This window comes from Orussus abietinus, unplaced genomic scaffold (assembly GCF_000612105.2).
Source record: "Orussus abietinus isolate OABI.00-Male unplaced genomic scaffold, Oabi_2.0 scaffold366, whole genome shotgun sequence".
NCBI classification, from domain to species: Eukaryota; Metazoa; Arthropoda; class Insecta; order Hymenoptera; family Orussidae; genus Orussus; species Orussus abietinus.
Window position 1 is genome coordinate 63105 of NW_019394522.1, and position 25022 is coordinate 88126.

General features: G+C 38.8%; 2 protein-coding genes, 1 non-coding gene and 1 pseudogene across 3 annotated transcripts; 1 reads left to right on the forward strand and 3 right to left on the reverse strand.

The window, feature by feature from the left end:
* Positions 1-983: 983 nt before the first annotated feature.
* Positions 984-6268, reverse strand: LOC105702688 (tubulin alpha-1 chain). Its single transcript, XM_012430437.2, has 3 exons — positions 6166-6268; positions 2749-2971; positions 984-2226 (listed from the first exon to the last, which is right to left on the reverse strand). Exons 1-3 carry the CDS (start codon positions 6166-6168, stop codon positions 1100-1102), a joined length of 1353 nt encoding a protein of 450 aa, XP_012285860.1. The 5' UTR covers positions 6169-6268; the 3' UTR covers positions 984-1099.
* A 1108-nt stretch (positions 6269-7376) lies between these two features.
* Positions 7377-12177, reverse strand: LOC105702689 (annotated as a pseudogene).
* Positions 12178-21189: 9012 nt separating this feature from the next.
* On the reverse strand, positions 21190-21261 carry Trnah-gug. The gene has a single exon. It is a non-coding gene; the product is annotated as a tRNA-His (tRNA).
* Positions 21262-22072: 811 nt separating this feature from the next.
* Positions 22073-23932, forward strand: LOC105702681 (U4/U6.U5 small nuclear ribonucleoprotein 27 kDa protein). Its single transcript, XM_012430411.1, has 4 exons — positions 22073-22273; positions 22559-22660; positions 22880-23040; positions 23511-23932. The coding sequence occupies exons 2-4, from the start codon at positions 22560-22562 to the stop codon at positions 23705-23707; spliced, it is 459 nt and encodes a 152-aa protein (XP_012285834.1). The 5' UTR covers positions 22073-22273; position 22559; the 3' UTR covers positions 23708-23932.
* Positions 23933-25022: the final 1090 nt, after the last annotated feature.

The window sequence follows — 25022 nt, forward strand, 5'->3', positions numbered from 1 at the left end:
CGTCTTTTCGGAGGTTCCGTTAAGTTTCACTTTTTCCGCTAAAGGTAACAGGGACTCTTCTTCGGAGCCGAAGTTTTTTAACGAGGCAGTAGTTCTTGACGCACCAGTCTGTATATTCTTTCGCAATTCCAACATTCACTCAGAATCAAGTCCTTGAGTGAGGTTTTTCTTGCCAATTCGATGTCCCCAAGTAACGCGAGATTTACGGTCTACGCCTTCGGATAAATTAACGCGATCTTATCCCTCAATGGAAATGCTTATTGTTCTAGCTGCATTCAGAACTGAAAGATAATTCTTTCGTCGTCTAGTGTAGTTTTGAATGGAGAGAAATTTTCGAGTTACTTACGTATATGGCTGCTGCACATTAATTTCCGATATATCGATTAACAAATTTCTGTAGGATTTTGGCAGACCATAGTATTGAAAAAGGGCAAAAAGGTCCAAATTGGCAATGAATATTTTCTAAACTCGGCTTCTTCCTTCTATTTCGCTAATTTAAAAGTCATTTAAAACAGTTTCTATCGCCGTAATTAAAAGCTTTGTAGAAAGTCATCAATACCCTGAATAATAATTGTCCAATGTCAAAGCGAATCAATTTCCTATTTCCTCATAGCGTAAAGTTAATCTTCTTTATTCCGTACATAAATTAAATAAAGGTAATTCGAAGCAATAAATAACATAATTTAATGCGTTCAGTTTCTCAACTCTAAAAAGAATCATTAAATTTTACTATACTTACTTCTAAGCCCCCTCCACTCTCTCCGTTATCACACATATTTAATCGATTTCTCGGTTAAACCAAAACAAGGAAGAAAATTAGGAAGGATTATTTCAAGGGAGAAAAATGATTATTTCTCTGTATTTCTCATAAAGCCGATAAAAATTAACGAAAATAACGCTGCGAATAGTTCAGCGAACGCGCAACGTTGCCGCCGACCACCATGCACAACGTAAGCATAAATATAGAAATAATCAACAACATCTTCCGTATCAGGGCCCATTTATTTCTGGCGAATCAGTACACAAGTTACAAAAGATGTTCCGTCTTCCCCGAAGTCTGTACATCCCTGAACCGTGTACCCTTTCCGTGAAGCTCGTCCTAATACTCCTCCGCGCCCTCTCCTTCTCCATCGGCCGAGTCCATGCCGACCTCTTCGTAGTCCTTCTCGAGGGCAGCAAGATCCTCCCGAGCCTCGGAGAACTCTCCCTCTTCCATGCCCTCGCCGACGTACCAATGAACGAAGGCACGCTTAGCGTACATGAGGTCGAATTTGTGGTCGAGACGAGCCCAAGCCTCGGCGATGGCGGTGGTGTTGGACAACATGCAGACCGCGCGCTGCACCTTAGCCAGATCACCTCCGGGGACGACGGTTGGGGGCTGATAGTTGATGCCAACCTTGAAACCAGTGGGACACCAGTCGACGAACTGGATGGTGCGCTTGGTCTTGATGGTGGCGATGGCCGCGTTGACGTCCTTGGGCACGACGTCGCCTCGGTACAGCATACAGCAGGCCATGTACTTTCCGTGTCTCGGGTCGCACTTGACCATCTGGTTGGCTGGCTCGAAGCAGGCATTGGTGATCTCGGCGACGGAGAGCTGCTCGTGGTAGGCCTTCTCTGCCGAGATGACCGGGGCGTAGGTGACCAGAGGGAAGTGGATTCGGGGATAGGGCACCAAGTTGGTCTGGAACTCGGTAAGGTCGACGTTGAGGGCGCCGTCGAAACGCAGGGAGGCGGTGATGGACGAGACGATCTGGCCGATGAGTCTGTTCAGGTTCGTGTAGGTGGGTCTCTCGATGTCCAGGTTGCGTCGGCAGATGTCGTAGATGGCCTCGTTGTCCACCATGAAGGCGCAGTCGGAGTGCTCGAGGGTCGTGTGCGTGGTGAGGATGGAGTTGTAGGGCTCGACGACGGCCGTGGAGACCTGGGGCGCGGGGTAGATGGCGAATTCCAGCTTGGATTTCTTTCCATAGTCCACAGAAAGGCGTTCCATCAGCAGAGACGTGAATCCGGATCCGGTGCCGCCGCCGAACGAGTGGAAGATCAGGAACCCTTGAAGTCCCGTGCACTGGTCGGCCAGCTTCCGGATTCGGTCGAGCACCAGGTCCACGATCTCTTTGCCGATGGTGTAGTGTCCCCGGGCGTAGTTGTTCGCTGCATCCTCCTTGCCGGTGATCAGCTGTTCGGGGTGGAAAAGCTGGCGGTACGTTCCTGTTCGAACCTCGTCTGCAAGAAGAACGTAGGGAAGGCACGCATGAGCTTCAATTATTGATAAATGAATTAACGTTATCCAATTCCCTTGTTCAGGGTTTTTAATAGCGTCATCAGATGCGCATCGATATGTATAATAGACTTGTATGTAATGTAATAAAATAATGTATAAAATGTAAAATATACTATAAAAATAGAACATACAAATATTACAGAAAATGGGGAGATTTCCGATATTTAAATATTAACCAATTTATGCCTGTCAGGATTGTATAATACATTTAACGTTTATTCACGATTCCCCTTCCGCGAAATTTAATCGGTGGGACCCCAGATAAGGGAGGGCGTTATCAAGAGCGAATGTCATCGATGGATTGATTTCTTAAATATTTACGTTTCGTTATTAATAACTGGGTGTAAAGTGTACGCGTGTACAAGGATATGGATAGTCGCGTTCGCGTCCTTTTGAAACTTTCTTATATCTAAATTTAATTCCCGTGGATGTTGAATGTAAGTAACTTCTCTTTTAACACCTACCGACTACTGTTGGCTCCAAATCGATGAAGACCGCTCTAGGTACATGCTTCCCAGCTCCCGTTTCGCTGAAGAAAGTGTTGAAGCTGTCATCTCCTCCACCAACGGTTTTGTCTGATGGCATTTGGCCGTCAGGTTGAATGCCATGTTCGAGACAATACAATTCCCAGCAGGCATTTCCGATCTGGACTCCCGCTTGTCCAACGTGGATGGAGATACACTCGCGCTAAAATTCAAATAAAACAGTACTGAACACGTACGAATTCCAGGACTCACCAAGCACCCTATGTTACAGTTACATAACACTGGAATAACATGATATACAACGAATGTTATTCAAAAGATACAATAACATCATGTAAATTTAAATCATTATCGCTCGGTTACATTATTACAAACTTGTTAGCATTGCAGTAATATAATATTATCAAAACATATGACAAGTTACCGATATGTTATGCATACGTTCATTATTCGTTTTATAACAGTGGCATTTATCTGCAGAGGAAATAGTAATACAAATCGTCCTTATATATTATATGTATGTTGCATTACATGTTAAAAACGTTATGTACCGGTTATGTTATTGTTACGTACCCGTGTTTGGTGGGGAGTTAACGGTGTTATTTAAAAAATATTTGTGGTGTTGTATATACATATATAAGTGTTTACCGAAGCTAGTAATGGGCAACGACATATAAGTAAAATTATAGATATCATTTCGGTTGATGGGTGTTATTTAAAAAATATTTGTGGTGTTGTATATACATATATAAGTGTTTACCGAAGCTAGTAATGGGCAACGACATATAAGTAAAATTATAGATATCATTTCGGTTGATGGGAACAATGGTATTTAGTTACAAGTAGAAATAGGAAAGTTTATTCCCGTGTCACTCGCGTCATGAAGATGGTTTTACAAGATACGACTAATGTACTTTTTAAATGACGATCAAAGGAATTGCTGCATTAAAGGGCGTATACAAGTTACTAGGAACGATTGAATTCATAATTGTGTAACTGTTATCTAAATAATTTGTAACCACGTTTCCCTGATAAAGTGTAATGTACTTGTATGGCTCATTTTGTAGTCGAATTCGATTGTTACTTTTTCATGTGTACGACATTTTTTACATCGACTATACTGCGCAGGCGGTAGAAGTAAAGGATCGGTACCATCTAAGTACACGCATAGCAACTACGTGCCCTATATCTTAGAAAGCAGACTGCACTGCGGCTATTCGTGATTTTGCCCAGTTCTAAGCTCGCGATATAAGCTAATTACACTTTCATAAAATCTGATATCTTGCAGTAACGCCATTGCAATTTCCATAAAAATTTGTTTATTCAAACCTAATTCCTGGCTTGACTCTATTATATAATATAAATTCTTTCCCATGAACTTGTAGAACTTTCTGAGGCGTGTTTAATGAAGAATTACGATAACGTATTTCCGAATTGTCTTTAAGTCGAAAATAGTTAATTTCGAGAGTAATCCTAGAACTACCGAACCTGGAAAAATTACGGATTTTAAATCACGAGACAAAAAATCTCCCGGTTCTTGTAATATTAATTCTTTAAGTATATACCCTAACAAATTGTTGCATCTTTATTTTACAGAAAGTGATGATATGTGGTCTTACATAAAATAGTTGATAACCGCTTAGGCATTCTTAACCCTTTGCACTCGCAATTATTGAGATGTCGAGTCACACTCGACAAAGGAGGGCGAAGGGTTAAACAAAATAAACGATTTAACAATTGTTCCAATAATTTGAAGACCCTCGAGGAGTTAGATTCGTCAAAATTAATTATATCTGGGAAATATGAACATCGACGAATACTGACGATTCTCTGACTTTAGAAGAAATTGATGTAATAGTATCATGGTTTTTTTCGTGACTTCTCTATGTATTATATATCCATGCATATATTTATACTTTCATTTCATGACTTCTATGTGTATATTCTAAATATATTTCTAAGAAATAAAGGCGTTGCCTAAAACGATGAAGTACGTTCAGTTTCCGGTAATAGATTAAAGTTGCGCGCGCACCTAGTTGCGCTTAACCGGCAATGTCGATAAGATTACCCCTTTTTCGTAATTCTCCAAACAACATTTTGCTGCGTTACTTTCTATCATTTATTAAATATTGCACCGAGATTGATTCACACGTTTCATTCGATCTAATTCATTAATAAAATATTCGACTTCTAATATCGTAACGCGCTTTCGCTAATTTTCTTTATTATTTTACTCTTGAAGTACTCGACTTACTTTTATATATTAACCTGCATTTAGAATATTCATTCTGAAGTGAAGGAAAATTAAGTCAGAGGGTCAGGTGGAAATATTAGTAAAAATTTCATAAATAATATTTCTAGCCCGCAGCAATGTCCACGGTGAACATTTATCCGGAAAGTTCAACATTTTATCCGAACAATTGTCCACCACAAAACATTTTTTCTATTGATTTTCATTAAAGACCATTAATATTTTAACAATTGCATACTACTTTAAGTTGGCTAGACAATAACTCGTTGCGACAATTTTATATAAATTTAACCAACGCGTAGACGTTATGAAAAAATTCGATTTGACATTATATGTTACATATGCAGTCACCTTTAGACAAAGCTTCGATTCAATCCCTGATGACGATATTCAATTGAAACCAATTAAACAGTGACGATACCGACATTTTGAATTATCCCAGATAGACAAAGTGATACAAAATTTGCATCAAATTTGCCTCATAAAGATCGTGAAATGAGTCATGAATGCGTTGCTTATGAGTCCTCATTTGGAACTCATATCTACAATACGCAATGACGAACCAAAAATACTTAAATATGAAGCAAAGTTAAGTACATGCAACGTCTGAATATTTGTCCGTACATGTACAGCTAAATTTATCTCACGTGTTGCCGATAAACAATTGCAGCGTCTTGCAGTTGATATTTAACCCCTGGCGTCAAAAATTTCCCGGATATTTTTCTTCTAATTTATTATATAATATGCGTACCCTTATTACAGAGATTCCACTCAGCAAATTGTTTGTAAATCGATTTTCCGAATCATATATCATGAATGTCTATCTGAGACGCTTTAGTCTCTTTTCTCCATAAGAGATTTTCAAGCTAAAGGTGGACACAAGCCGTGACGATAAATCATTACGATAGATCCGCAGAAAAAAATTAATACAAATTCAACAGACGCATGGAGCAAAGCCGAAGATAATAGAGAAATTCGATTTAACCATGCACATTACAAATCGCAACGATTCATCATTACGCGTGTAGCCACCTTTACGTTAAATTCTGGTTAGATCGATGAATTATAATTAAGCGACAATATCGAGAATCAGGACAACGCTATCTCTCCTTTCACAATAGGGCTTCAAGATGACGTCGACTTACCATTTCGACAGGAAGTGCTTTTCTCGGTTGCCTCTAAGACAGGAGATTTAACCGAAGCTGGCGATGAAGCTTCACTAACCTCGCCGTCGAGAGAGCCGCCCGGACACTGCACCCCCGACACACCCTACAGGGGCTTTTATACCCGGCAGAATCCTCGACACCCATTGGCGCAGCAGTATCGCACCCCTGAGTCATAGAACGCGACAGATCAATAAGTTTCAGATTCCGCTATAGGGCGTTTCGCCCGAAGACCGTGTTAGCGCGATTCGGGTTTAACTTGTCGGAAATCAATAATGCCGGAGGAAGTGTCATTGTCAGGGCAGGTACCATCGGAAGGATGAACCCCTGGAGCAGAATCGCTTCTTTTCAAGAGCCCGGTAATTTCTGCCTAATATTCTCCGCTAGACATTTTGGCCTCCCGAAATTTAGAAACTCGTGCAAACATCAGACGTCAGAAATTCGGCTTCAAATTCGGAAAAGTCGCCGGCAAACTGGCAATGTATATGCAAAATGGTACAGGATGAAACTCCAGTTCGTTGTTTCTCAGATATATTCCCTACCCTGAGACAATTAAAAATTCTATTGGATTAACACGTGTAATCATTGCACGATAAGTTCCAGCTTCCTCGATGCACGATGTTGGACCACGTTCAAGTGGATCTCACTTACGAATATGAACTAATTGAAGGCACTATTAGTAACTGAACGCGAACGAGACAGTAGTTGTCACCGTTTAAATTTTCATTACTATAATTCCTCGTATATAATCGTAATTTGCGACAAAATCGAATTTTATTTTAAGCAGTATAAATACTCGGAAGGAAAGTAAACATTTAAATATCATAGGTAGAGTTCAATTTTATCGTTTAACCCCGGAAATACCAAGACCAGTCAGAACGACCGATTTCAGAAGCCCCATCCTATAACAAAAAAAATCCGCCGGTAGTTCTAGCGTTAAAGCAGTGGTTAGGATGTCTGCCCAGTTTGCTCTAAGGTTTAAGCTCGGGGAATATTGATTTTTCGTTAAGAGCGAATGGTATATCGCGTTGGGTTCAACCTCCCCAGACAATTCCGTGCCAAAAAGTCTGATGCCCATTGAACAAATATATCCCGAGCACCCGGATTACTAAAAGTCCGTACCAAATGCAGAAAGACGGCAAGGAGTAAAGGAGACTAATCGCAATATCAAAGGGTAAATTAAACAGCCAGAGTTTCATGGTAGCGAAAGTACGAATTGATATTTATTCATCTAATAATCAGCCTTTTGGGAATGACCGACGAGCGAACGAGTACTGTAAATATCACCCTCGTGTTCAGTCCAATACATTAATATTCTTCGGCTCCTTCTCCGTCTCCCTCCACGGAATCCATGCCGACCTCTTCGTAGTCCTTCTCGAGGGCAGCCAGATCCTCGCGAGCCTCGGAGAACTCTCCCTCCTCCATGCCCTCGCCGACGTACCAATGAACGAAGGCGCGCTTAGCGTACATGAGGTCGAATTTGTGGTCAAGACGAGCCCAGGCCTCGGCGATGGCGGTGGTGTTGGACAACATGCAGACCGCGCGCTGCACCTTAGCCAGATCACCTCCGGGGACGACGGTTGGGGGCTGATAGTTGATGCCAACCTTGAAACCAGTGGGACACCAGTCGACGAACTGGATGGTGCGCTTGGTCTTGATGGTGGCGATGGCTCCTTGGGCACGACGTCGCCTCGGTACAGCATACAGCAGGCCATGTACTTTCCGTGTCTCGGGTCGCACTTGACCATCTGGTTGGCGGGCTCGAAGCAGGCATTGGTGATCTCGGCGACGGAGAGCTGCTCGTGGTAGGCCTTCTCTGCCGAGATGACCGGGGCGTAGGTGACCAGAGGGAAGTGGATTCGGGGATAGGGCACCAAGTTGGTCTGGAACTCGGTGAGGTCGACGTTGAGGGCGCCGTCGAAACGCAGGGAGGCGGTGATGGACGAGACGATCTGGCCGATGAGTCTGTTCAGGTTCGTGTAGGTGGGTCTCTCGATGTCCAGGTTGCGTCGGCAGATGTCGTAGATGGCCTCGTTGTCGACCATGAAGGCGCAGTCGGAGTGCTCGAGGGTCGTGTGCGTGGTGAGGATGGAGTTGTAGGGCTCGACGACGGCCGTGGAGACCTGGGGCGCGGGGTAGATGGCGAATTCCAGCTTTGACTTCTTTCCATAGTCCACAGAGAGGCGTTCCATCAGCAGAGACGTGAATCCAGATCCGGTGCCGCCGCCGAACGAGTGGAAGATCAGGAACCCTTGAAGTCCCGTGCACTGGTCGGCCAGCTTCCGGATTCGGTCCAGCACCAGGTCCACGATCTCTTTGCCGATGGTGTAGTGTCCCCGGGCGTAGTTGTTCGCGGCATCTTCCTTGCCGGTGATCAGCTGTTCGGGGTGGAAGAGCTGGCGGTACGTTCCTGTTCGAACCTCGTCTGTAAAAGAAATGGAAGAACGTCGTTGGTTTCTTTTCTTAATCGACTTCCCGGATCTCGTTCAGGCCATTGGCCTCGCGTCCTCTTACCGACTACGGTGGGTTCCAGGTCGACGAACACTGCTCGTGGGACGTGCTTTCCTGCACCGGTCTCGCTGAAGAAGGTGTTGAAGCTGTCGTCCCCGCCTCCTTGGATCTTGTCGGACGGCATTTGGCCGTCCGGTTGAATTCCATGTTCCAAACAGTACAACTCCCAACAAGCGTTTCCAATCTGGACTCCGGCCTGGCCGACATGGACCGAGATACACTCACGCTGAAATCATTTCAATGGTCTCGTCAAATCACGTCGTTCCTATTCACGAGCGGTATTTTATCGCGGAACAATATTGTAACGGGAAAGTGAATTCCTTCCCAGCAGGTCTATTAATAACGATCCGTTGGTACCCCGTTAAATATATTTATGAAATCCATCCGCTATTAGCACATGTAAAAAATTACATATTTGCCGCCTTAATGACAAATTAGTGCACATTTATTATACATTTCATGTCCGGTTGTATAATGTATTAGTTCATTCCATAACACGAATTCTTTTGGCAGGGAATTTTCTTTAGAGACAATTACATGCTTAAATAGAACACGCATATGGTGATTAACGATGTACCCGAAAGAATCCGTCTTAATAAGTACTTTGTTTCGTTGCAGAAAATACATCTTTAACCCGTAACAATTTTTTCCGTGAACTTAGGGAACGCCTTAATAAAAATGATGCCGCTTGGTTGAGCGAGTTTTTATTTTATTCACTCTTAATAACGAAAAGCATTCTGAATGATGATTGTTACTCTCGCGGACATGTTAAGACATTTTTTGGACCACTCGAAAGGTGCCACTAACGCAATAAAAAATACAGAATTCACGCAAAATAATGCAGTTAACGTCAGCGATTTTCACACGGAGCTCAAAACCCGTTTAAGATGGATAATGATTCTTACATGATCCATTCTGAATAATGACTCTTAGTCCCATGGATATGTTGAGACTTTTTTTGGACCGCTCAAAAGGTGCCACTAAGGCAATAAAAAATAAAGAATTCACGCAAAATAATCCAGTTACCGTATAAGCGATTTTCACACTGAGCTCATAAGCCGTTCGAGATGAATAATGATTCTTACATGACCCATTCTGAATAATGATTCTTAGTCCCATGGACATGAGACTTTTTTTGGGCCGCTCGAAAGGTGCCACGAAGGCAATGAAAAATTAAGAATTCACGCAAAATAATCCAGTTAACATCTGAGCGATTTTCACACGGAGCTCAGAACCCGTTCGAGATGGATAATGATTCTTACATGATCCATTCTGAATAATGATTCTTAATCTCGTGGACATGTTGAGATTTTTTTTGGGCCGCTCGAAAAGTGCCATTAAGGCAATGAAAAATTCGCGCAAAATAATTCAGTTAACGTCTGAGCGATTTTCACACGGAGCTCAGAACCCGTTCAAGATGGCACTGTACATGTTACGTATGCGCATTGAAGCTATTTCCGACTACACCGTATACTTAGAGCCTTATGGCGCAGAGACCGTAACTATAAACCTGAGACCGCAAAGCGAACTCTGATACTAGCAGAATGTGGTTAAGGACGGATGTACATATTTAAGTATGCGAAAGTCCCTGACTACATTCCGTCACGACAAATTCAGATTTCGCTACCGTTCGCATTAACATTTCTCTCTTTTTTTTTTCAAGCATCGACCTTGATGCTGCGATTTGCAGAGTATAGACTCTTCAAAAGAAGCGTCAACGCGCCATTGTGAGAAAACCTTAAATCTCTACCAGTGGGATATTTTTAAATGAAATTTTGGATATCATCGTGTTTTGTAAACTTGTCACGTTGTATGAAATTTCAGGCTTTATAGGGTAACGAACAGCATGAGGAAGCACGTACGCGACAGCCTAATCTGACATGTAAATGGCAGCTTATTTCCTTCAATAAGTTACAAGAAATGGTTGGAATGTTACAGTCTAGTACAAGGATTTCCGTTTCGTAAAATAAGTTGAGTAATGAAATAATCCCCGAAGAAGATACATTACGACGCGTCTGAAAATAATTGCGATTTTTTCGAGTTTCTTTTTAGAATAGGGGGAAACTAAATGAAATTTTTATTTACAGATTCACCTTTGTTTGTCGATATGGTCGAACGTAGAATGCAATATTTTTCACCCTGTCGTAACGTATTTATATTTTTTTCAAGGCCCAAACTTTTTATTCTTATTAAATTTAATACGTGGGTGAACGCAAAATTTACATGTTTTTCGAGCGCCTTTCAACGCGGTCACTTAACGCAGTCTTTAAATATGTGCTAAGAACGTGTAAAACATGTACAGGATGTTCGAAGAGCTGAAATGAGAGGGTAATACATTCCCAAATCGATTCGGAGGTGACGTGTTTGAAAATGAATTTGACATATACTTTTCTCACACTTTCGCGCGATTATTTAACGCCGTCTCCGAATGACTGCTAGGAATGTATAAAATATATATACAGGATGTTGAAAAAGCCAAAACGAGACGGTAGCGCATTTTCGTATCAGTTTTGAGATAACGTGGTTGAAAATAAAACAAATATATTTTTTTTCACATTTTAGTTTGGTCACCTAGCGCAGTCTTTGAATGCCTTAGAATGTACAAAATACATACACATGTTGAAAAGCCCAAAATGAGATTGTAACCACATTTCCGTATCAGTTTCGAGATAACGTAGTTGAAAATAAAACTGAAATATATTCTTCTCACATTATAGTTTGGTCACCTAGTGCAGTCTTTGAATGCCTCAGAATGTACAAAATACATACAGAGGATGTTGAAAAGGCCAAAATGAGATTGTAACTACATTTTCGTATCAGTTTCGATAACGTGGTTGAAAATAAAACTGAATCATATTCTTCTCAAATTTTAATTTGGTCACTTAGCGCAGTCTTTGAATGCCTCAGAATGTACAAAATACATATAGATGTTGAAAAGGTCAAAGCCAGATTGTAACCACCTTTCCGTATCAGTTTCGAGATAACGTGGTTGAAAATAAAACTGAAACATATTCCTGTCACGTTTTAGCTTGGTCACTTAACGCAGTCTCCGAATGGCTGCTAGGAATGTACAAAATACATATACAGGATGTTGAAAAAGCCAAAACGAGATTTAACTCTTTCCGGATCAATTTCGAGATAACGTCACGGTTTGCGGCGCCACTGCACATCTCGCGCCATTTTACTTCTCAGAAAGGCGTAACGGTCGAATCTTAAAACGGCTTCGTAAGACGCTTCCCGAGTTCCCATTCGAAAGGACACTGGGCACTAAAGGCGGGGCATTCCGATCCAGGGGCCCCAAAAATGGTCACATCTCGAAAGCAGTCGAGTAAGCTTACGTGGAGCTTACCATGTTTGCAAAGTAGTCACGAGATACGGGACACCGGTTTCACTGACACAGATTCTCGAGGTTCTCGAGCGAGAAGAGAGCTGGGTTCCGTTTAGGCGAAGCTGGCGATGTAGCTCCTCCGAACGTTCTTAGCGGTGTGATGAATCGGAAACGATGACTAGCCTTTTATAGCCTCGGTACAGCTCGCGGTCCGGGCTGGAGCAGGGAACGCTGTGATTGGTCAACCGGCGAAGAGACGCGCGAATCCGGAGACTCCTGCGACTTACTCGGTACCCCATAGATTTTCTATAAGCCCGGTGCTTGTTCCCATGGAAACCCATCTACGTACCCGAGTCACGGAATTCCACTGCGGGATGTAAAATATCCTTCCATTTTATACGAGCTCTCTTCCACGTGGATGACTCGAGGACAAAGGATCGCTACTTTCTACGTCACGTGGTCTGTCCTCAAAAAACATGGCGGATTGAGATTCAGTTGCCACAAGTGGCACGTTTCCGATGTATCGATTACGTCCAGTGGTTTTACAGGAACCATTTCAAGGGTTTTCTTGTTCTCTACGTTTTTTTTGTTTCTGTACTCGACAGCAATAACCTTCTGTTAAGAGGACATGTCTGTTCAGACGGCCAAAATATATATGTGTTGGGATTCATTTGGAAAGAATTTATTTTCTTTAAATGGAGGTTTCCCCACTGTAACGTTCACGATTTCTGGTATGTTTTATTTTTCTTTCGATTAAAAATATGGAAATTAAGGGAGGGTAGCCATTGGCGTAGAGTATGTCGCCAAGAACATTTATCGGCAACACGAGTTGAATATAGGCTTCCCTAAAACAAGAAAGTAGATGGATTCTTAAAAACTTATAGTAAAAACTCTTTTTTGTCGATCTAAAATATTGAGAAAGCATGAACTCACACTACAGATTATTATAAGCTGATTTTCGATTTCATTGATTGTCTTAAACGATGAACGTTTCCGGTGTCTTAGACAAGGTATGCGAAAAGTCATTTAAAATAATGTGCTTTTCAGTTGTCTGTTTAAATCATTTAATTATCTGAATGGAAAATATGAATCTTAGTTTATTTTTGTCATATTACTCTTTGCACATTGCGTAAGATTGTTCATGAAAAGTCGCATTTGTGGCCTTTATATCTAGAGCAAATGTAATTATAACGTCTTATTTGATAAGGAACTTCATAAATGACGTTCGCTGAGTATGTTAGAAACAGTACCGATATTAGAAATATGAATTTCAAGGTGTGCAAAATTGAAGTAGGGAAATCAGGAAATGGCAATGACATTGTGTTAACTGTTGCCAACTGATATTGGCTATGAACATTGATAACTCACAAGTCTGTCTGGGATAAACATAGAGATGATAATTCGAGCACGTTGCGCAGCTCTTAAGCATGTGAGTAAAGAAAATTACTTACGTATGTAGTGAAACGATTATTTTGTCATTGGGGTCAAGAGGGACATTGGAAATTGCAGAGGTTAAAAAGACGGGCAGAGATTGAGGCAGAGAATGATTCTTACTCTTTCAGAAGTGACTGATTTTATTTAGTTAACTTCTATTGTTGCGATGCAGTTAAGACCTAAACCATTTAATTTGAGTTTGAGTTTACCTATTCGGTGATGAAGCGAATAATACAGTTTCACTGAAATTTTATGAAATTTTAGCATTTGTCATAAATAAAAACCTTATGTAAATTAGAAGAATGTACGAAGAATATTGATGAATGAGGTTCAAAACAACTTAAGTCGAAACAACTGTATCATATGAATTTTATTATTCATACGAATGTGAATATTATACAAAAATATATAACATAAAATTTGGTAGTTTTACAATCGATGCCAACGTGGACACGTTACGTGTTATTCAATAATTTTTAAATTATTCGTATACTGAAATAAGGTGTGTCGTTTTATGGGATCCATTTTGAAAGTATATTTACGTTATTGGTAGTAAATATAAATAAGTAAACACGAAATATGTTCGGTACTTGTGTTCTTCGATTCTTATGCTGGTTTTCTTATCATTGATTTCTTACTTCTTGATATTCCTCCTTGAATTCAAGGTCCAACTGCTGTATCGACTGTTGAATGATAACCCTGTATAAGTTGACATATTTGTACATGAAATATTTTTTGTTTATTATTAAAAAAAAGTGTACACCCAGATAGAGGCTTTTTCATGAATTTTAAATGCGTAGTACTTCAAACATTTTATTCGAATAACTTCTGTATTTATAAAATTAGACAAGAATGTAAATACATACTTATAAAATGTGTAAAAATAAAATAATATATATATAATACTCGTTAAACTTGTATGATTAGCTATAAATTAATATTAACGCGTGGAAAGATCAAGAATGAAACTTTAATGTTCACTTGCAACGCAAATTGTTTTTGTTACGGAAACAATTTTTCTCATCCGACTAAAATAAAGAGTAATTAATTCACGTACGAGCTATACTCGTACTACTTAACGTCTCCATGATTGGAGCATCCTGTTCAGAGCGATGAAATAATTTCAGTGCTCCTATATTCAACGAAGCATATGCAAATGAGACCCGCCCAGGTCCCCCAACCTTGTACACCAATAACAGTTCTTATATAAGTCTATTTGCTTCTTCATCGGAACTTCTTCGATCATATCAACTGGATAGTTTCGAATTTGAATAACCATTCGTTACAATCAGAGAATAAGGTTCTATAAATTATTTATTAAAATATAACAGGATGACATTTTTAAGGATTTTCCATTTTATATAGAGAAGAGAAAGGACAATGGTTAAATAATCAATGGGTCCAAATTTGTACAAGTGGCTTTGTTTGCTTCTGCTATTGTTGTTTCAACGAAACGAGCATGGCTCCTCTTTGATGGCATTGAAAGCTTCCCGGTAAGAAAGCTTGCACAGAATAGAATTTAAAAGTGCACGGTTTGACAATATTTCTGTTCTATTTAATACGTCATTTTTTTTCAACAAGCTCAATTCACGCAGCAGAAATAAATTTTCTGTAAATCTTAATTTTATTCTATTCACATGATGTACTCTGATTTATGTTGAATTCCTTAAAGAAGAATATGTTTCTGTTTTGTTTAATTCCTTCTAGTTTCGGCAAAGAAGATCTGTAACTTCGACACACGACTCATGAGTACCTAAGAATTATCCTGACGCTTTAAAAATTTGGATTTTCCAAAAACATTGTTGTGACGTAGCCTAGGCCAGAACCAAACTGGCGCCAAGCTCTCATATTTTGATCTATATACAATTATTAAAGGTTCTGAGGGGAGAAACGAAAATGTCAGGACAATTATACAACAATTTAGAACACTCTGATAATCGAGAAACTCGCATTCGAACGGGATAAAACCAAACAATAGGGTCTTACGCTTCTATGTTAAAACGATGGTAACATAAGGTCTCGGAGAAAAAATGTAATTGGCTCTGAAATCAGAGATAGCGCAGGGTGGCATTTTGCAGTAGATTAGGCCATTAAAAACAATGAATCCAGGAGATTTCTGAATTTTTATTTCGATTTCTTTATATTTATTACACGTAAATGACATACGAGGTATGACATTTAGTACAATAGCCAACATAATTCGACACAGCTGTTAATATAAAACGAACGTCGTTCACGTAGGTATTTAGAAGAATCTTTTTTACCGACATCGATCAAATTTCTCGACGCTTCTCGACGCTTCTCGACTTCACCTTAAAGTACTTTGAATTCTTATTCTAGAATATAACTTTCGAATATTTAATTTGAATAAATTCCACTTTATATGTCCAAGAGATTGAATCTCGTTTTATTCTTTATTTTCTCGGTAACGGAAAGGGCTTAATAAGGAGCAAATGAAAAATCAGGTATTCGCTGAAATTAAAATGTTGAATTCCATTCTACTCCAGTCTTCTTACCAAGCTCGAGAAGAGTTCGGCTCGAATCTGCCGTACACGTTCCAAACTATGGACGATGCTCGGAAATCCCGAGGGAAGACGCATTTAGCTCGCATGCCATCCAGACTTGGTGAAAATAAAAGCTAATCTGCATAGGTCTTTTACTCCGAAGGGGCCGCGCTATAAATACATGCTTAAGGGACGCGAGTACAGGCACACTTTAACTCGGGAATTGAAAATCGTCCGTATCTGCAATTTCGACGATCAGTAAAAAATGTCTACATTGTTCTAATATCTTTCGTTTCATAATATAATTTTTTAATAGATTTTAAAATCGAGAAAGTAGGAAGGTAAGTGTACCAGTGGCCGAACACCTAAGACGCCGTTCAGATTCGGATCAAGATTAAATACATAAAGACCGATATGAGGTACAGACGACTTGAATCAACGTAAAAAAGATAATTTCTAATTTCTAAAACACATGCCATATACATGTTTAATATTGAGTAATTTGTTATTTATGCTGTGAAGACGGTGGAAAAGTAGAATGTACCAGTGCACTCGAACAGCCATTATTCATGGAATGCTTAATAAAAGGAAGTATTTAAGGTGGTGTTCGATCACTGGTACACTTACCTTACCGATGTCTCTACACTAAAGGAAATTTGGATAATCTTGGATACCGCTGTTTTTTATTTTTCTCTGGAATCATGAGAGAAATTGTTGCCTTTCTCCGGACAGACACGGTACTCCGCGACATTCTTACGACTCCTTAGTTGCATATTTACAGTTAGACAGTGAACAACGTCTAGATAAATCTTGCGGTTGGTACTTTGACTGTACTCTTGCAGACTGCTCGAGTGCAATGCCCTGAGACCGTTAATGCATTTTACAGGGGAACCTCCCACATCATCGGTTCTTCTTCAGCAATTAGTTTTCGTGTCAGCCTCTCAAAAAAATATCCAGAATTCTCTCTCTACAATCTCCTGGTCTCACATCAAAATATATCCGACACACTCGATGAAAATTATTTTCAATCTGCACGATGCAATTTGAGTACTGCAAACAGTACTTTCTTAATAAACATAAGAAAAAAGACCGGCACCACAAAAGATTGACTGAAGTCATGCGTTAATACCAACCACATCTTACACTAAATAAAATGCCCAAAATATTTTTTCAGAATTTAAATTAAAAATTCTTAACGTTCAGGCAATAAAATATCGGAAACATCGATCTAAGTCTTACTTACCGGTGAATTATAAATAATTAAGAAGCGATATTTATAAATTACTTCACCATAGCACCAGCCAAGTATTTTGTATAGTATGTATTTCATTTTTATTCTTTACCTTCTTATTTCAATTTCTTTAAACATAATTTGACAGAGGTAAATGACGCTGATAACTTTTAGTGACTACAGAATTGCTATAGATACAATGAAGTCGTGTTTAGAAGATTGTATTTGTCCGTGATTATTCACGCCAAAGGTGGAGGGTGATTATCGATAAAACGCTTCGATTCCCCCTTCTTAATCATGTGAAAACTTGATCCAACACTTATGGTGTCGGATTTGTGTTCTACAATCAACGAGAACCGCGCATGTTCGAAAATAATAGGGTTTACGCGTGCACCGCATTCATGAGCATAATGAGCTCCTTTAAGTAAAGTAGGGTCTCGTGAATAATTTATCCGGAAGAATCAACTTTCCTCCGCAGGTTGAATTGATAAATGATCGACCTGCGGTATACAAGGATGTATTTTAGAGTCTCTAAGATCGGAGTTGCAGTCGACTGCAACGAGGAACTCGTTCGGGAGATAGGAAGGTTTTGTCGATAGCGGTACACGTAAATGACGTCATGTTCCTCCGTATATAGGCACCATATACGGTGATGAGGTCATACGCGGGGAGACACCTAAACGGCGATACGTGAACATACACTTGTATACGTTTTTTATGAACAAGAGTCGACTCTAGGGGCGTGGGTCCTCGACTTATTCTCGTACTTGACACCACAATTAGAGATCGAAGTTTTTTGCGGTCGAACGACTCCAGCGCCTACTTTTATCGTAAATGCTGCCTCCTAATTAGTTTGTTAAGGTGATGTCAAAGTGGCGATACAGAGGTTTTGTTTATGAAACTTTGCTCTGAACTAGGTGTATCGAATCGTTTTAAAGTTTACGGGGTGAATATAAACGCTATAAGGCAGATCCTGACACCCATGAAATTTAAATTCTTTAACAATTTGTTTGAGGTATTTTTTAAATTTATTAAACATGACATTTCATGGGTGTCAGGATCTTTTTTCTAGCATTCGTATTCACGTTGTAAAGTGTAAAACGATTCGGTACACTTAGTTCGGAGAAAAGTTTCATGAACGATCGACTCCTCGGAGCCACATTCACACCCCCTTAAGTTATGACGAATATGAGTTCATTTTTTCCCTATACCTACATTAAAGATTGAAACTCCTGGTATGCCACTTTTGTACTAAGCATCACTTGACAAATCTATAAAAGAGATATTATGAAATCTTGCAGTCAAATTCGTGAATCTGTGTTGGAATAGTGGTGCCGAAAAAATGAGTTTTTAGTATATATCATTTATTTTTACTTAAATGTAGGTCTGCCGAATTAGAGTATCGAGAAAAGTGAATTCTCGAGGAATGAGAATCATCTCGGTGATCGCTGAACAGAGTTCCCCGATGTCGTAAGAGACTGTTACGATCTGGGCTACTTTTTACGGATTGGTCTGTACTTAGGTGCAAGGGAAACGAGTTTGCAAGGTAGGTGTAGCTCGTTGCCTTAAAAGGACAGAGAAACCGTGACGACGATCGAATCTCCTGGAGAGTAGGACGCACGACGACGAGAAGCCGCATCGCCCACGAGGAAACGCTCCGATCAATGAGCCAATGGAAAACAAGGAAACAATTCGCTAACAATAGTCCCTCCTTGTCGTCGATTATCTGAAAAGAAAATTGGAATTATTCACGTGAAAGTATCTACCTTACATGGTACGACAAATGAGCGAATGGAATACAAGAAAACAGAAGGTGTTAGCAATAATCCCTCCTTTCCGTCGACTCGATTGAAAATATCTACTTTAAGGTATTCTAAGGTAAGGTAAGGAAGGTATTTCAAGGTAAGGTAAGGTATGTGTGTGGTCGAATACGTCCCAGTTGCCGAACACCACCTTAAATATTTCCTTTTATTAAGCATTCCTTAAATAATGGCTGTTCGAACACTAGACATTGGACTTCTCCATCGCCTTTGCGGCATAAATAATAAATTACTCAATATTTACATATATATAGCACGTGTTTTGGAAACTAGAAATTCTGTTTTTTACGTTGATTCAAGTCGTCTGTACCTCATATCGGTCTTTATGTGCTTAATCCTGATCTGAATCTGAACGGCGTCTTGAGTGTTCGGTCACTGATACACTTACCTTACATGATATGTCGAATCAGTCAAAAGAATACAAAAAAAAAAAACAGAAATTGTTAACAATAATCCCACCTTTCCATCGATTTTCGAGAAAAGAAAATAGGAATTAATCAATAAAAAACGGTTAAACGGCAATTCTCCAATATTTAACAAATTGTGTAATATGATATTAGTTCTAGCATTAATCACTTTCTGAAGTTTTTCTTTCGTCTGAAAAAGCATTGCATTGTTCAGTAGTGAGCCATCAATTTAATCAGTTAAATGTTATTACTCGACTACCTGTATCGTTTTAATTTTAGGATGCTTCACAAAGTGTTTAAAAAAAAATGACTTTCGCTTCGCGTTTTAACTATTCTTTCAGCATGAAAGGCAGTTTTCTTTTACATTCTATTTGAATAATTCTTCTCTATCTCTGAATGACTAATGAACAGTATTTAAGGAATACTCGTCAATGGTATAAAACCATTTGAATTTTTTAATTACATTTTGTGAAGAACTAGGCTGATTTAAACCAGTACTAAATGGTCATATATGTGAATCATGTCAAGGACATATTCAACCGAGTTTTAATATCTTCGAATGTATATTTCACGATCTTTAAATAGATTCTATTATATTATGAAAGTACACTGCTAAATTGCTTTTTAACTGTCCGGTAAGCTATTTAAAAAGGAACGACACGAATTTCACGTAACACAGCTCGACTATAGTTACGGTCTGACGACCTGCTAGCTGGGGCATAACAGAAATAATGACCCCAGGATCATCAGTGATGGCATATCATGACCTTGAATTTTACCATTAGCATTAGCAGTCCAAGAAACGGAAGAACGGTATTTAATTTTATACCAAATATATTGTTTGCATGTAAAAATAAATTCACGACTTGATTGATACTGCTAAATAATTGTTTGAAACAGAAATAATGACCCCAGGATCATCAGTGATGGCATATCATGACCTTGAATTTTACCATTAGCATCAGCAGTCCAAGAAACGGAAGAACGGTATTTAATTTTATACTAAATATATTATTTGCATGTAAAAATAAATTCACGATTTGATTGATACTGCTAAATAATTGTTTGAAACAATGAACAGAATTTTCCATAACGTTATAATGTTTTAACGTACTTAGTCTTTTAAATTCAGATATTGTTACAATCAATAGCATTATGAACATTCTGATATTGTTACATATAACTTCCGGGTAGAAGCAAATTCGCAAGTAAGGAACAACAACCACGGAAGCCTCAAGACCTTAATCAATAACATTATACATTGGTATACAGAACTTAGAAATATCTGTACAGAATCTAAGATATAACACAATTAAAGTCACATATTGGCTATTGTACATGCTATCCATTTCTGGTTCCTTCTTTCAAATCGACTAAAATTCAAAAACTATATGCGTATAAAATATTTTCTTTTGCTACATTTTGCTGTCTTAGTATGTTTCACGATGGAAACAATGAAACAGGAGTGTATACATTTAGTCATAAACCGTACAGAATAATGTACATAGCAAAAGCAGTAAATTATTGCATTGATTTGGATTTGCTTCTTTTTATGTATTTGAACATAATAAGTGTTATAACTGAGCAGCACGACAACTTCATTTTGTATATTAAATTATATTGATTTAAAAATGTGAATGTACAAATTAATAACAGCAGCTATTTCGTAGAAGGTAAAAATCATTGAATGCAAAGTTAAAATAACTTAAAAAGGTAGTATAAGAGTTAGATTAAAAAAAAAGCCTCCGCCGTGACAATGTTTTTATCACATTGCCATGACCAGGATTCGAACCTGGGTTACTACGGCCACAACGTAGGGTCCTAACCACTAGACGATCACGGCTACTGGAGGTGTATTAAATATTGTTATAAATTCTTCTTTTCCGCGTCTAAAAACTTTTTAAATTTAAATTAAAAATTATACTTATACCTTACATGGGTATGTACTAATCTTCATTGGAAAGCTTTTACCTGAATCAAAACACCTATGTAAACTTAATAAATGTTAAATACTCCGTTACCCAAAACAAGTTTGTGAACGTCGAACATAGTATTAAATTGTAAAATTGTTTAATTTATTACCTGTTTGCGAAAGTGGGTACATTAATATCTTAGAAAATATTGTATTTCAGCATCACTGGTTCTCGTATTGATATTCTTTATACATTTTGCTTTAGGATAAGATTCTTTAGGTCTTTCTCATTCAGACATCTCGCGCCATCTAATGGCGTTAATTTATTAAAATATTTGTCGGTCTAAAAATTTTGTATTGATCTTCAAGCATTGTATCGACGATTAATAAAGATGTGTATGTACATACTTCCACATTTTAAGAGGGCGCTACCTACTGGGTTGTTTTGTTCATGTGTTAATCTTGCTGATGGTAAAATTAATCTGTACATTTGTAATGTAATTTCCCGTGAGTAATCGAGCGATAATAAATTAACGCATCGAATTATAGTATCTTCTGTATATTGTACGGATGAATAGAGTATCTAGAACAGGCGACAAATTATATTGTATCTTCTGGTTATTCCATGTTTTTTAAATTATGTATAAACCTTTAAATTCTTCATAGGTGGCAGCACAAGACCGTAATCGAGCTAACTGGTCCGTCTGCTGAACACGTTCTAAACTTATCTATGGTTAAAAATTTGTATAAATTTGACTTTACTAGGTAGAATTCTGCTAGAATCAAGTGTTAACGTTTTGTAAATGTGATGCTTAGCGACACGGATTCCAATTGTGACATTTAATCGAAATATTTATGTGTTCTTATAATTATTTTTTACTTAGTTCCTCGGCTAAATAGATATTATAAATGTCAAAGTTCGTAGGTCAGAATTAAAAATTGCGTAAGTATTAGAGGTACTGCTTGTGTAAAGATTAGGAAGTTATTATTTATCATTTTATGTTCACTAAGTATTTAAGTAAATTTTCACTGCAAAATTATATGCCTTTGAAAATGAATGTTTGTTAATTTTGTAACATAAGGCTTATAGGTTATTATTAATCTTGTACAATCATTCTTATAACTTAGATTTATATCTATTTAAATTTTTAATCTTAAGTTAATTTGTAAAATGACAACACTGATTACATATAATATTGTTAGATTGATTTTTGTTACTCTTTTATAGAATGGGACAAAGTCGATCACCATCTCCACGTAGGAGACGGGATCGCTCTCTAGAACGAGAAAGAGACAGACGAAGAAGACGATCTCGAGAAAGAAGAAGACGGTAAGGAATATTTATTTTAAAATATGAAAGTCATACAACATTTAATTTTATATTTACGAGAAGCTTGTTAACTGCATGTTTAGTAATAATTCATGGTGGCTGTTTATTTTGTTTACAGCTGTTTGTATTATAATTCTTTCCTTGTATTTAGTTTTGTAAGAAATATTCATTTAGCATGTAAGTGTTAGGATACTAGATTATGCATACTCAACTGTGCAGGTCATTGGATCGAGACAGAGTAAAATCCAGAGATCGTGACAGAGAACGTGAACGAGACCGTGACCGGCACAGAAGATCTTACAGCAGATCCCGTTCAAGAGATCGAGATCGACCAAAGCCTAAATCAAAACCACCTACTGCAGAACGACCAATTATCACAGGTAAGTTGCATATCACTATAGTAAAATGACTAACAATGTTAATTAAATTGTATTTGTTAACAATGAAAATAATGTAGTAAAGCATATGATCTACTTAATGGTTAACTTTCAATAAATGAAAATTGCTTTCTTTGCAATGTATAGGGCTACTAATAGCATTTTGTACAATAAATAAAGGATCTAAGTTAAAGATTTTAATACTATTTTGAAACAATTACCAAATGCAATGAGCAAAAATAATGTTTACAACTTTAGTAAAATGTATTACGATACCATAAACATGTTGCTGTTAGTCGTTCATTATTTGCCATTCATTATTTAACTGCTTGAAAATTATCAGCACACATGACCAAAGATGATGCCAAGTTACAGTTTATATTGACACATACATATCTGCCTTGATCTAATTGGTGTATTAGCTTTATTTATAGTAAAAAGCACGGCTTTAAAGAAAGTTTACTTATTTTTAGAGGCCGATTTACAAGGTAAAACACCAGAAGAACAGGAGATGATGAGAATGATGGGCTTTTGTGGTTTTGATACCACTAAAGGAAAGAAAGTCGATGGAAATGATGTAGGTGCAGTCCATGTTATTCTAAAAAGGAAGTACAGGCAATACATGAACAGAAAAGGAGGTTTCAACAGACCACTAGACTTCGTCGCTTAGATGAATATTTTTTCATGAAGGAGTGAATAACTATAGTCAATCAGAACTGTAAAATGTGAATGTAAGATATGTAAGGACTACTGTTGACAATGAGTGAATCACGTGCTTGATCAACACCGCGGATATACACGCGGTAAAGTTAATAGAAATTGTGTTCATACAATACTGTATAAGTATTCGCTCTGAAAATATGACATAATATTGCAATAAAAATAAGTAGCGGAAGTTCTTTATTCATTTTTTATTTTTACGCTTTATAAAAACCAGGTCCAAAGAAGCTGGCTGAATATGAAAAAAAATTAACTAGTTACTTTAAAAAAAAAATTTCATCGCCGGGAATCGAACCAGTACCCTTACAGTGCGAAATTCATCACCTTGTCCACGAGGTTATCAGTCTAAAGTGAGATGATGTGATGTGATGAATCTGAACTGCAACAGAAATGGGTTACGAGATTGCTTATGGTGGCAAGTGCGTTAGTAATCCACATCCTCCACCGCGAGGCATCACAGGACGCGATCGCGCGACCCTGCCCGTGAGTAATCTCTGATGGTTGCCACCAGAGATGAGTTGGGATCGACCAATCGCGGTCCTTTATCGGGCCGGTGACGTCGTTCAATCACGGAGTCAGTCACGGCCGGGGATTGCGGCCCGGCCGGCGGATCGCCAGTTGCCAGGGGGGTGACACTCCTTATGGGAGAGGTGTAACCAGAGATGAGTTGGGAGATTGCTCACGGGCAGGGTCGCGCGATCGCACCATGTGCTGCCCTTTGATTTCGTACGTTAGCTTTCCCGTTTTTTGCTCCCAAGGGCGGCGCAACGAATTTCTGGTAGGGGCTCGTGCAATCACGATGGCTGTGCCATCTACCAGTTGCCGTTGGCGGCTCACGTATTCGTGATGGTAATACCATGCGGCAGTTGACGGTGGTGGCTTACCATTATGGCAATCTCCTAACTCATCTCTGCCAAATCAGAGATGAGTTGAGAGATTCACGGGAAGGATCGAGCGACCGCGTCCTGTTCGACCTCCGGTGGAGGATGCAGACGGCTAATGCACTTGCCACCTGTTACAAATCTGGGCAGCCGGAGAACCGGCTGAAAAAGTGAAGAACTCCTCACAAAAACTCCAAAACCCTGTACCTTCTCCGAAAAAAATCGCAGCCACTAGCTCGAGAGATCAATTAAAGCAGAACAATATTCCCCATCAAGCTAAAAAAGTGATGAACTCCTCACAAAAACTTCAAACCCTGTGTCTCCTCCGAAAAAAATCGCAGCCACTAGCTCGAGAGATCAATTTAAACGGAACAACCTTCCCCA

Excerpts from the sequence above, each read along its gene's own strand:
- LOC105702688 (XM_012430437.2), bottom strand. Across the intron at positions 2,227-2,748 it reads TTTGGAGCCAACAGTAGTCG|ACGAGGTTCGAACAGGAACG; the intron begins GTAGGTGTTAAA and ends TTCTTCTTGCAG.
- LOC105702681 (XM_012430411.1), top strand. The coding sequence starts at position 22,560 with ATGGGACAAAGTCGATCACCATCTCCACGTAGGAGACGGGATCGCTCT. Across the intron at positions 22,661-22,879 it reads TCTCGAGAAAGAAGAAGACG|GTCATTGGATCGAGACAGAG; the intron begins GTAAGGAATATT and ends TCAACTGTGCAG. Across the intron at positions 23,041-23,510 it reads AGAACGACCAATTATCACAG|AGGCCGATTTACAAGGTAAA; the intron begins GTAAGTTGCATA and ends ACTTATTTTTAG.